This window comes from Ascaphus truei, chromosome 3 (genome assembly GCF_040206685.1).
Source record: "Ascaphus truei isolate aAscTru1 chromosome 3, aAscTru1.hap1, whole genome shotgun sequence".
Lineage (NCBI taxonomy): Eukaryota > Metazoa > Chordata > Amphibia > Anura > Ascaphidae > Ascaphus > Ascaphus truei.
Window position 1 is genome coordinate 400,982,530 of NC_134485.1, and position 13,306 is coordinate 400,995,835.

General features: G+C 42.4%; 1 protein-coding gene across 2 annotated transcripts in view; it reads left to right on the top strand.

Moving 5' to 3' along the window:
- The window catches only part of CHORDC1 (cysteine and histidine rich domain containing 1), a 28,887-nt gene that overhangs the window by 10,525 nt on the left and 5,056 nt on the right, over positions 1 to 13,306 (top strand). For both annotated transcript variants that reach the window (XM_075592540.1, XM_075592541.1), the window contains exons 5-8: positions 3,438 to 3,541; positions 5,540 to 5,598; positions 7,195 to 7,265; positions 10,792 to 10,897. In XM_075592540.1, coding sequence (XP_075448655.1) covers positions 3,438 to 3,541; positions 5,540 to 5,598; positions 7,195 to 7,265; positions 10,792 to 10,897 — 340 coding nt within the window. The remainder of the gene's footprint in view (positions 1 to 3,437; positions 3,542 to 5,539; positions 5,599 to 7,194; positions 7,266 to 10,791; positions 10,898 to 13,306) is intronic.

The following is a 13,306-nucleotide window of genomic DNA, read 5'->3' on the forward strand; positions in this document are numbered from 1 at the left end:
TAGGTGGGCAGGGGAGATAGACCAAAAAGACACCAATGTCTATGTCTACATTCAGACCTTTGGGTGTTTGCATTTTATAAATCCAGAAAGTTTGTCTTTTGGCTAGGTCATTTAACCTCCTTTTCCCCCCCCCCCTCCCCCCTCTCTCTCCAATTTCCAGATACCCGCTCATTCCCTTTCAATGTTAGAAATGTGGGGTGTCTGCGCCAATATAGTGGCGAGACACCTGGGAGAAAAGAGTGTAACCTAGTAGGGTCATATACTATCTGAATATTAGTTTTTAGATATTCTCCTTGATCACAACACGTGATGAGTTCTTGGAGGCAGCCTCCCATATATTTTTCCATATATCGAGATCTAAATTAGTATTCAGATCTTTTTCCCAAGAAATCATATATTTATCTTGGGATTGGTTACTTTTACTAGGGATCAGATTATGGTAAATTGTGGAAATAATACCCTTTGTAACATCTAAATTAAAATATAACGAACGGTGTGATTTATGTTGTATCTAAACTGATGCTCACTATATTATATATGTACAAATGCTGTTCCCCTTCCCTCTTTCCTAATCCCTCCCCAAATGTGATATTTCCAGATTATATGTACCAATGTTCTCCCCCCTCCCCCCTATTTTATGTGCCCCGTCCTGAAAAACGATCAATAAAAGCTTAAGTAATAAAAAAAAAAAAATGGTGTCTGACTTACAATGTATCTAAACATTTTAGTATATATTATGAGTTAGGATACCTTTTCATGTACATCTCGTTACACTAGAAGGAAAGTGGACATTTTTTTTTGGAGAATCCTCACCACTGCTCCCATCAGAGAGAGATTGAATCTCTGATATGCCTGATCTATAAGGATCAATTTGTGAGGGTGACCATACACACACTTTATTTATATACACCATTTGTCATAACTGGCTATACCATTATTTCAGTTTCTCTATTTCACCTATCCACGTTGTGGCACTCTGCGCTCCCCTTATCTGGAAGACATCAATAACAGCTTAAAGCTGCAGTTCAGTCAATATCCTGCGTGTGTGTTTTTTTTAATAAATCAGTTCTGTAGTAAGAAAAAATACTTTTAGCATTTTCTGTTTTTAAAAAAACTTTGAAAGACTAATTTTCTTGTATTCTATTTTAACAAGCATTTGCTAAGGCACTGCCCCTTCATGTCCTGTCACAAGCCCTGGCACACCCCTTTGTCAGCCCTGCCCTCCCTCTAGCACATGTCAGTGCGGGATTGCTCATGAATATTCATGAGCTTCCACTGACAGACAAGCAGAATATAAACAGATCCCTTCACTAATTATGTCACAAAATTTCGACCTATGGAGAACGAATTGAGCTGCAGCTATACAGTTCTTTAGGTAATTAGAGATTGCACACATAAAACTATTGCAGTAAAAAAATTAATTAAAAAAAAGACTGAACTGCAGCTTTAAAGTGTGTGTGTGTGTGTTTGTGTTTGTGTGTGTGTGTGTGTGTGTGTGTGTGTGTGTGTGTGTGTGTGTGTGTGTGTGTGTGTGTGTGTGTGTGTGTGTGTGTGTGTGTGTAGCAACAAAAGAATGGGTTCTTTACAGAAAGGGCAGTTAAAATGTAGAATTCATTACCCATGGAGACTGTGATGGCAGATACAATACATTTGTTCAAATAAGTAAACATGGGAAGGATGTTGATCCAGGGAGTAATCCGATTTGCCCACATAATGAGACCGCGTTCGTGAAATGAGTGTCGGGTGAGGACTTACCTGGCATCTGCAGCTCTCTCCTCTCCCTGCTTCATCAGGCTGCGTCCACGTGCGCGGTGCACATCTCCAAGGTGTTTTTGTTTTTTTAAATTGTATATTCTAATGGACACACACAACCCCCCTACACTAATAATTTTAGCATACCAGGCAGGAATTAACCCATGACCCTTCATACACTAGTAGCAATTCTTTACCTGCTACATCCAGGGTGGGCAACCCTGTCGCTATTCGCCACTTGTGGCGAATTGGCAGTCAAAGTGTGGCGAATTACAACATACGGGCCGCCGGGACTCCCTGTGCGGCCTGTGACAGCCCCATCAACCCCTCCGCCTTCCTTGATTGGGAAGGAGCGCGCTCCTGCGGTGTGATGCGCTACCTCCCCTCCGAGCCCGCTCCAGCAAGTTGATGTGCTGACTTTGATGCGCTGACACGGTCCCAAACTCCCCCCTGGCTAGACCCGCCTCCGCCACCACCTCTTCCTCCGCCACGATCAGGTAGGCATGGGGTGGTGGTTGATGATGGTGAGGGGGCCTGCTGAATGTGACTGGGGGAGATGTTGATGGGTGCTGAGGGAGATGATGAGGGGGGTTAAATGAGATGATGAGTGGGGTGAGGAGATGAGGAGGAGGGTAGTGGTGGTGGCGTGAGATGGGTTGAGAGGATGAGGGAGTGAGAGCTTATGAGGGGTTGCGGTCTGAGAATTTATAAACATGGTGCGGCTATTTTCACTTCTAATTCGCCACACCTGTGGTTACATTGAAAAATAGGTTGCCCACCCCTGTGCTACACCATAGGATTGGTGTGATGTCATTGACTCTGTTATCAAACTTAACTTCTGCACAGTACTGCATTTCAGTACTGTGCAGTAGAAGTAAAGTTTGATAATAGAGTCAATGACATCACACCAATCCTATGGTGTAGCATGTAAAGAATCTCTACTAGTTATGATGGATCATGGGTTCAATTCCTGCATGGTCTGCTAAAATTATTTGTGTGTGTTAGCAATAAAGCGTTGAATGTTATTAGAAAAAAAACCTTGGAGATGTGCGCCGCGCATGTGGACGCAGGGAGAGAGGAGAGAGCTGCAGGTGCCGGGTAAGTCCTCGCGCGGCGGCCAATTCGCTAAACCCCCTCCCCCCCCAAAAAAACTTGGAGATGGTTTTTAAATCGGGAGCCACGCTCAGACTGCGTTGTATGCGTATTTGTGTTGTAGCGGTTAGCGCTATAACGGGGTTGAGCTGTATAGGACAAAGTATCAGTTGTCTAAATTTAGCATAGGTTGAACTTGATGGATGCATGTCTTTTTTCAACCTCATCTACTATGTAACCTATAGAGAGGAATGTATTTTATTGTGATGGTGACTGAATGGATATTAGGACTCTGAACCTTAACTGTTTCTTTACTCTTATCTTGAGAACTTTCCAGTTTCAACTTTATTCTAGACTTCATGCATCTGCATGTGTATGGTATTGCAGTGTACAGCTTAATTTTAAGCTCATCCTGGCTTGTACTACAGAGACAAATCTTACAATAAACTTGCATTTAACAAAAGCAACTTTCGCTGCTTAAATTTCAGTTACTCTATTTATGGTTGTTTAAAAAAATGAATTTCTCATGTTAACCCTTCATTGCATTATCTTGTCTGCTCAGTGCAATGGCTAACTCAAGTAAACTATTTCAGCCCAGACGAGCCTGTGACACGGTTACAGCTGAAAGTATCCGCTTCTCTGAAACAAGCACTGGAAAAACTGAAACTTTCTACACACAATAATCAGGAAGCAACAGGTAATTGTTGTTCTCCTGGGTAAATAATTGATTGTTTAACGTTGTAATGCATTGCAGCTCCCTCTGACAGCAACATCAATGGTGCGCAATCCGAGGGTCGGCATCTCCTAGACCTAGGGGGTCATTGTTGGGGTCGACAAAACATTGGAAGGTTAACTCTGAGGAGGTCCCTACTTCTGAATGGCACCCCCTCAGCGTTCGTCTTCTGACAAACTACAGAAACTAATTTACAGCAGCCGTGTGTCTCTCCCTCCCTGAAGTCTCCCTCTGGCAGCCTGTACGATGTCATAGATGCCCAAATATAGATATGCCATGGGCTCGACAAATTGTAAAAAAATTGCTTCTCGCCAGACTTTTTTTTTTTTTTTTTTTAAATGGCCCAATGAGCATACACATGAATATATATAATACACACTGAATTATTTTTTATATATTATATATACACACAATGGAAAAAAATATACATACATATACAGTACACACAATGAAAATATATAACTTCCCTTCCCCCCCGCACTTCACATCTCCTCTCCCCTGCACGGGGGTGTCAGCGTGGGGCTTCCCATCTCTCCTGGGGGTGGGGGGGGGCCTCCCCATATCTCTCTCCTAGGGAAGGGTAAGGTTACTTACCGACCAACGAATGAGCTCCTCCATCCCCCGGTTCCCCATGGCTGCTCCCACTCTCTCCGCTCTGCCCTTCCTTTCCCATCCGGCCGCCACCCATCTCCTGCCATTGGCCGCCGCGCGCATCAATCGACGCCCTCCTTCTGCTCGGTGGTTTGGCGAGACAGGGTGTCACTACTGGGGGCGGGGATTGTTGGCGTTGGGGCGCTGCGATTGGGCAGAGGGTGGAGGTTTGGCTAGCCGCAGAGGGGTTAGGATTAGCTATGGGCCCCTGCACAGCATATGGCGCAGACACAGAAGTAAATACAGACACTGAGGAGAGAGGAGGCCACCTCGCCAGCTCCCATAATTCACCCGCCCTGGGCAAGAGGGCATGTGGGTTTGTTGAGCCCTGGATATCCCCATATTCGGGCATTTGCAATGTAAAAAATAGGGGGTCTTTGGATGTTGGGGAACACTGGTCAGCAGCTCTGGGCAACCCAATGTTTCTGCTAATATTAATAAAAATAAGTTCCCATGCTGGATTGCTGCTTTAAGTTGTGGCATATTTTTAAAATCTGTGACACTTGAGTGTTTTCTCTTTGCTGGTGACTCGCATATGTGATCTGATGGTATGTTGCAATGACCTTGTGTTACTCATATTTCTATAAACAGCAGCAGGATGGCAAACCAAATATGGGGGGGGGAGATGATTTCTGAAAGCGTAGTAACTTAAGGTGTTGAAGTGACCTGACCCTGTTCCGAATTTCTCAGACTGATTTGAACAAAGGGGAGGTACCTCTGATAAGTGATCTGGTACCTCTGATAAGTGATCTGGCACCAGTGGGATGTTTTATAGGCTAAATATGGGTGATTGACACACATGTTTGACAATATCAGCCAAATATAGGTATTTTAAAACTGCTTATGTATATACAAGCATAGTGTTGATCCAGACTTTTGTCCCCCTTTCTTGTTTTGATTTAACAAATTATGCTGCCATCATTAGCCAAAGAAATACAAGTTAGAATTAAACAAACAAGAAGAAAATAGAAACGCATCAATTTTACATGGGATGCCAATATGTGAAAACTTTTATTTGAAGTGTGATTTAATCTTTGTAAGAATACCAAAAACATTGATGTGGTAGCTTGATTTGTTTATTTTGCATGCTACTTTTCTCCCCAAACTACAATGTTTGTTCATTTATTTTACGTGATAGCAAAGATTAGACAATTTAAACCTATCCTTGCAATTAGATTACTTAAATCTTGCACATTTAAACCTGTTGTCTTCCATGTTGTCTGTAAAAGGAAGTTTTGTGAGGGTTGATTTACGGTCTGTGTTTGTATGCATTTTTACAAATAAAGTAATCTCTTCCCAAACTGTATGTAGATGAGGAAACTGGGGAAATCAAGATTGGGACTTTTTGCAAAAATGGAGGTTGTTCAAAGGTATGTTTAGTATGATTTTAAGACCAAGAAATATATCCTAGATGTTTTGTTGTGCACGTGTACACGCACGCACACACACACGCGCACACGCACACACGCACGTCCAGGTAAAAAGTCACTGGTGTCCCCCTTCACTGTGTCATATGATAATGTTTGGGATAAAAAAAATATTTCTTATGAGATGGTCAAATATTGAGATTTTTTTTTTACATTTCTCCAGATTCAAATTATATTTGATAGGACTCAATATAGTTGTTGTGTGAATATAGAAAGAAAGGAGGAGGCTTTTATAACTACAAATCAAACAGACCTCAAAGAGCTCATCTCCACCCTCCAGTGTAATCACAGCCAAAGCTGATTCTTGGCAGGCTTCAATACAAGCAAAGATCTTTGAAGCAGCTATGTCGTTGCTACAGTAAATGCAGAACCGGTACAGGGCATGTTGGGTCAGCATGTTAGAGCAAATTAATCCTATTTATGAAGTGACCATTCAAATGTGTCGTAAAGAATCTTTACTGTTCTTATGTCTAAAATAATGCAGGTTTTACATAAAACAGTTTAATGAGATGATCAAGAGACCCAATTCTCCATCTCTTGAGAACATATATGTTCCATATAGTGTATTTTTCTCATAGCAGGCTACCGCAGTATTTTGGCCTCTTGCCTCAAATACAGAGCAGTTGCCCACTACTGTGGCACCCCCACATTGTTCCTTGACTCAGCCCCCAATGATGCTGTGTTGTCCTCATGCCCATATCTGACATTTCGTAGCACACTTTAATGCAGCCTGGCCTTTAAAGTAGCCTCCCTACCGCAGTGCCATGAATGTTGACTGTAGAACACCAAGTACACATTTTATGTACTAAACTTTCCATTGCACGAAGGCTTAAGTAAATTCACATGAGTAGTAATAAAAGATTATATGAAAACATTCATCCAAGTGATTTTGTTCTATAATCTGATTTTTGTGATTTCCATTGAAAGTCAGTTTAGTAGTAATACCACCTCACACCCTGAGAATGACGACATCAGGACTGTGTGCTGATCTTGTAGGCCAAGATAGTCTTTGAAATGCTGTTGATTTTGACCGTTTCTGCACAATGCATTTCTTATAGCCATTTGAATGTTGTCTTGTTTTTTTCTGGATATCCTTCAACTTCATGTTTCAAAGATTAAAGAACAATTTAACCATGTTCAATTAGGATTAGGATTCACACTGCTTCTAAGTAAACAAGTGCCCGGGACTAATCTCTGAGGACAGTTGCATTGTTGCTTATTGTTTAAGAGATGACTCTAGAAACTTTAAGAAAGCTGGCTTTTGTCCAACCAGTAACAGGATTTCATTCATTTTCATTGCCATCATCTTTTATTGTATCTTCTAGTCCAGGGGTGGTCAACTTCAGTCCTCAAGAGCTACCAACAGGTCAGTTTTAAGGATACCCCTGCTTCAGCACGATTGAGCCACCTGTGCTGAAGCAGGGATAGCCGTCAAACCTGACCTGTTGGTGCAGTTTGCTACACGAGCAGTATGAATGTTTATGGAAACAGACATATTGTGTACTTTATTATTTGTATTTTTATCTGTTTCATGTTTAGACTTTTGCAGGACCACTGAGTAATGAAGATGTTTGTCAGTATCACGCTGGTGTTCCAATTTTCCATGAAGGGTTTGTATAACATTTTAGTTATCATTATTGTTCTTGTGTTTTATTCCAAGTTCTAGTGCTCCCCAATACCATTGAGCAGTTTGTGGGACAGGATGGGTCGTGCTGGTTTTTGCCTTGACTGCAACATTGTGGGTCCAGTTTCCACTTTGTTACTGTCCAAATCTTATCCAAGATTACCCTGCATTTCTCAGATTAACAACCTGTAACAAGGTAGCAATTATAAATATGATCTTTCTTTTTTCTATTTCGTATTTGGCGCATGTACAGTATAGCCGGAAATACTTTGCTAGAGGTCAGCTCAAAATGTGACTGCAGTAATCCTTGAAGTGGCATTTGTTAAGGCCCTATATGTTTGTCTTTGATAATTTCTGAAGGCAGCTTCCTAGCAAGACTTTTCTCCTTAACAAATTGAATTTAAAATACAATCAACAACCAAGACTCCTATTTAATAAGATGTGAAGTCCTCTTCCCTTTGCTTGATAATATTTAAAAAAATCCTTCCAAGCAAGAGGAAAACGGCTTCGCAGCATATTCCGTAAAGGCCCATATCAAAGAGGCCATAAATTGTTCGACAAAACAACTGTGTGACCCCTACAAACCCCCCCAAACCTGTCTGGAACCTGCTCTTGGCCTCACCCCCACCTTCCCTATAAAAACCACCCTCCTTCACTGTCCTTGGACTGCCGTCTCCTCCGCTGCGTCCTATCCGCCAACCACAATTTCTTAAGCAAGTCAGCCACTGGGTGTTGTACCTAGTAGGCTATATATCTGGCATGTGACTTCATACTGGTGACATAATGAGTTGCAGACATCTTGATACCTGAACTTTTGTACGGAAACTTCCCTAATAAGCCTTATAGATATATAGATACTAGAGATATGATGTATACAAAGCTATGGGCCAAACATACCAAAACCCCATCCACGCTCTTCTTTTTGATCCTGTTAGAGAGCATGCCAAGTTTGGTGGCTGTAGGATTAAGCGTGTGGATTTTTATAGCTGGACAAACAAACAAACTGTATGAATTATAGTGTGTTTCTGTTTTTGTATTATTTTTTAATACAAAAAATATGAAATTCTGACGAACATCAATTAACCCTAAATGGAAAAGCGGCTCGTCACATACCAGTATGTGACACAAATTATTACGTAAAGTTGCAGGTCAAGCTGACGTATAAAAAAAAAAAAAAATCCCCTTCAATATGTGCATCATTACAATCTGCACACTGACAAGTGATCAGCTAAGTTGCAGATCGATCCGTTCTCCTGTAATCAATCGCTTTTCTCTGGGTTATTTAATTTAGTTATTGCTGGATTACATTACCCACAATGCAAAGTTCTGTGTGGAAGATCATGTGACCAGGCAGGTACTAGATACAATTGGTGCACTGCTAGAGAGAGGGCAGGGCTCAAAAGCCAGAGCCTTTGAGAAGGGGGAAGAGGTTGTGACTTTGTAAATGGTTTCTATAGAAACAAAAATGCTTCCTACATTAGAAACATTAAAAATTAGTATTTTTTCACAGTACAAAACTAATTTATTAAAAAAAACACACGTAGGATATTGCTTGAACTGCAGCTTTAAAATGAGAAGGAAAAATAGTAAAATGAATGGGTGCTTGTGTTGCCTGGGGAAAACTTTTCCTCTTGCACCACATGTAATCGTAAGAGAATAAAGCGGCTGCACTGCCATACATAACACGACTCTGTAAAAGTAAAAACCACACATTATGAGTGCTGCTGCTCCATTCTCTTAGGTTGCGTCCATGGTGAGCGCGACGGGATCAAAATGCCGTGCCTCTGAGTCAGGCCATAGAGCGCGCCATGAGAAGCGCTGGCGCTCGCAGTCCATGAACTAACACTGGGAGAGAGAAGGAACCCCAAAGGAGAGCACTCAAACAGAAGCGCAATACACAGTAGATGGAAGGGGAATAGTTGCAATGATATGAGGAGTGAATGTATTAAAATTACTTTATTTGGAGTCTTGACTCGACTAAAATAAATGGAACGCTAAGTTGCCAGAGTGGATTAGACTCATAGTGAGCCAAAAGCGCAGCGACGTCATCACGTCAAGGGGGCGGGACCAACGCTCGTGATCAGAGCGCGTCCAAGCCCACACTAGCTACCCTACACGGAGCTAGATACAAGTATTAAGCTTACAATTTGTATCTCGAGCAGCAACTGTGGCAATACCTGTTACACAGGCACTAGCAAGTAGGTGCTGGGCTATTAAGCACCAGCTATTAAGCACCACCACGGTTCCTGCCATTTATATTCTACCAGAGTTTCATGCTGTTTTTATCATTTTTTCAAGTGTAAGTAGACACTACTTGTGTACTACTGTTCTATTTTTTCAACTCACTGGACCAGTAGACGTTTGATTTGTGCATGCAGAGTAGACATATCCCTCCAGGACATCTACTATACTGCCATGCTGACTGAATGTGTGTAACCTGTTCACTGCTGTAACGGTGTTCTTCCACAGCAGCAGTCCCCTCTCCTCTGGGGATACTAGCAGCAACCAACCCACCTGTTTTGCCCTACTACTGGCTATTGACAATACTGTTTGTCTTATGGTTCTGTGTTGGTATACCACTGCGGATACTTACCTTGAGTATTTATCTTGCTATCCCACATGAGCAGGCAATACATACACTCACCTGTCTTTGTGACGCTATACCTGCGACAGGTTGTAATATCTGTAGCTTTACAATAGCTGACACAGATTCCAGTGGTGTAATGAGTCATCTGGCTTTACCCTGCATATATCATCAAGGGTACTAGCAAACACTTTACACATGAGACCTGGTACATTTTATTTTCGCTGCGCTTTTGGCTCACTATGAGTCTAATCCACTCTGGCAACTTAGCGTTCCATTTATTTTAGTCGAGTCAAGACTCCAAATAAAGTAATTTTAATACATTCACTCCTCATATCATTGCAACTATTCCCCTTCCATCTACTGTGTATTGCGCTTCTGTTTGAGTGCTCTCCTTTGGGGTACCTTCTCTCTCCCAGTGTTAGTTCTTGCTCACCCCTGATAGCAGCACCACAGCATATATTGCTTAGCAGTCGCGAGGGTATATTCCTTCCTCTCCCCTCCCCCTCCCCCCCTTCCCTGTTTTCCCTTGAGTTCGTTGCTCGCAGTCCATGAGCAGAGAAATACATTTGTTTCTGTGGCGCAATGGCCGGGTCATGTGAGCGGTTCACCCAATGAGGGCGAACCAGCTCCGTTATTTCATGGCCACGCCTCCCGGTCCCGTCTACCCTTAGGCCAAAAATCGCTACAGGCGCTCGTGACGCCACGAGCACAGTCGCCCGCTCACTTTGGATGCGGCAACACAAGGATATAATTCTTTTACTCGAGCTTCTATTGAACCCGCTCCATTAGTGTCACCTAAAACATTTTTAAATTACAATATTTTTTTTTTCTGTATCTTCTATGACATATTTTCAGTATTTGCATTTGTAGTAATGTTTCATGTATTTAATAATACAAACTTTGTCTTTATTTTATATTTCTTAAGGATGAAGTATTGGAGCTGCTGCATGAAGAGAACTTCTGATTTTAACACTTTTTTGGCCCAAGTAGGATGCGCAAAGGGAACACATCTATGGATCAAAAAGGACGATGTAAGTAATTATTAAATAAAACTTTGAATACCCCTCAGCCTGTGGGAATCTAATGAAAATTAACATGATATTGGAGAAAGTTTGTTGGTTAGGATACGTTTACAAAACTACAGTAAGCACACTGCACTTGGGGTCCCTATGTGCAACATCTTTCTAATGCCATTGTATATTCTATGTATGCCACATTCCGTAGAGTGAAAACATTTTTTTCACTTTATTCAGTTTGATGTACTAACCCTGCATGTCTTTAAAACAATAAACAGCTCCATTGAAAACACACAAACATTGTCCTTAATGCATTGAATATTTACTGTATTACTTCTTGCGTTATTCCGTGTTGCCGGGGGTAATAAGGGCTACATCTGTGTATATATAGTTTTGTGTAACGTGTGTGGATATAGAGGTGTGTGTGTATCTATCTCCAGTGGTTGACAAATCACCAAAAAATCTACTCGCCACACAAAAAAATCTACTCGCCACCTAGTACCAAACGTGTGCTGCTTGGGCCAATATTTACTCGCCCGGGGGTTAAATCCACTCGCCCGGGGCGAGCAAATGTATAGGTTTGTCGAAGACTGTCTATCTCTATATATCTACATAGAGACAGAAAATAGTGAGGTGTGTTGTAACAAATATAGATAAGTGATTGTGACCAGTGGAATAGCCAAGTGCAATGTAAAAATATATCATGGTGAATAAGACTTGGAAAAATTGCAAGTATGTATACACAGTAAAACAGCTACTACGTGATTAAGTGATGTGTGTAAGGATAATAACATATTATGTATTGCCTATAGATGGGGATGCTTGTATACCAATAGGTAGGAGGCACAAGGTCCCGGCAGCTCTGAAATTGGACAACCAGTCCAGAGCGGGAGATAGAGGGAAAAAGAGAGTGCACACTCTAAGGCAAGAGACAGGTGAACACTTTAATCGCACCGTAATAATAGCTAGCAAGACACTCATATTAAAGTGCGTTCAAATACATATAGAGGTGGGGGGGAAGGGGACACAAGGGATAGAAGTGGGATTAAAAGTCCAGCTATAGTCACCATACAATATGTGAGGAAGGACTTCAATACAAAAATGTTCTGCAAAACTGTGTTTGAAGACAGTGTGGCAATATGGAGGAGAATATGCAGTATTGATGGTGAAATATGCCAGTGTCTACTCCACTCTGATCGCTGACTAGCTTACACAGATGGAAAACTCGGAATCATCAAGGGCTCGTAAATTCCACAGGGTAGCAAATAAAAAAGGCAGATGATAATTAGCAACCACCATGTCAACAGTTGTGTGCCCATTACACTGCCGCCTCATGTTCCATACAATCCACTGCTGACGAGGGTAAGTGAATGTAGCAAGGTATTCCTGCAGTAAATAGTTGCTGCAATATAGTTATGTGAGCTGTATAAAACATCTAATAGGAAAGCAATTTGCAAGCAGCTGTGCATAAGACTGACCCAAGTCTCCGCTAACAGCAATGTGACGTCTGTGGATCCAACTAGTTTCGTCATGCTATCAGGTGACTTCATCAGCGTGGAGCTAGAGGGGATTTAGGACTATTTAATGTCCCCAAATACCCACACCTGTAAGGTGTGACTAGGGTGTATACACTTTGACAAATGCAATTAACCCCTTACATGCTGGAATAATATAAATGGGATATTAAATAAAATCAACATTATTGTACACTAACATAGTAACAACTACAGTTTAACCCCGTTATAGCGTGGTTCTCAGGGGCCACCCGAGACCACCGCGTTATAAACGGAGTCGCAGATAAAAATGGCTCCGCAAAAAAAATAATTAAATGGCCGCGCATCAGTGGTGCCGCGTCCGCCGGAGGGGGAAAGCTGAGAACTCTCCCAGCGTTCCCAGACCCAGTGGGGCAGCGGCAACCTCACGCAGCACTTACCCGGCGTCTGGCAGCTCTTCTCCCTGGTTCAGCTTCCGTCTTGCGAGATCAACCTCCCTTAAAGAGACAGTGTGGCTCTGTGTGTTTGACTGTGTCAGTGTGTGTGTCAGTATGAGAGACAGCATGAGAGTGTGTGTGAGCGGGGGGGGGAGGAGGGTACTGTGAGCAGGGGGGGAGGGTTATGTGTCAGGAGGGGGTTCTGTGAGCAGGGGGGGTACTGTGTGAGCAGGGGGGGTACTGTGTGAGCAGGGGGGTACTGTGTGAGGAGGGGGGGTAATTCCGTGTGGTCTTTCGGTTAATGTGAAAGATGCTGGCCTTTGAAGTGGTAGGGTGCATTGTGATCGTGGCCTTGAGCGACCAAGCACACTGAGTTCCCACAAAGCGCGCACATAACCCATAGCCCGCAAATAGCGCCCACAGCCGCTCACAAAGCAGTGGCAAAGGCAGCACAATCCCATAAAGAGGAGAGGTAGGAGATCTTCAGCTTATGA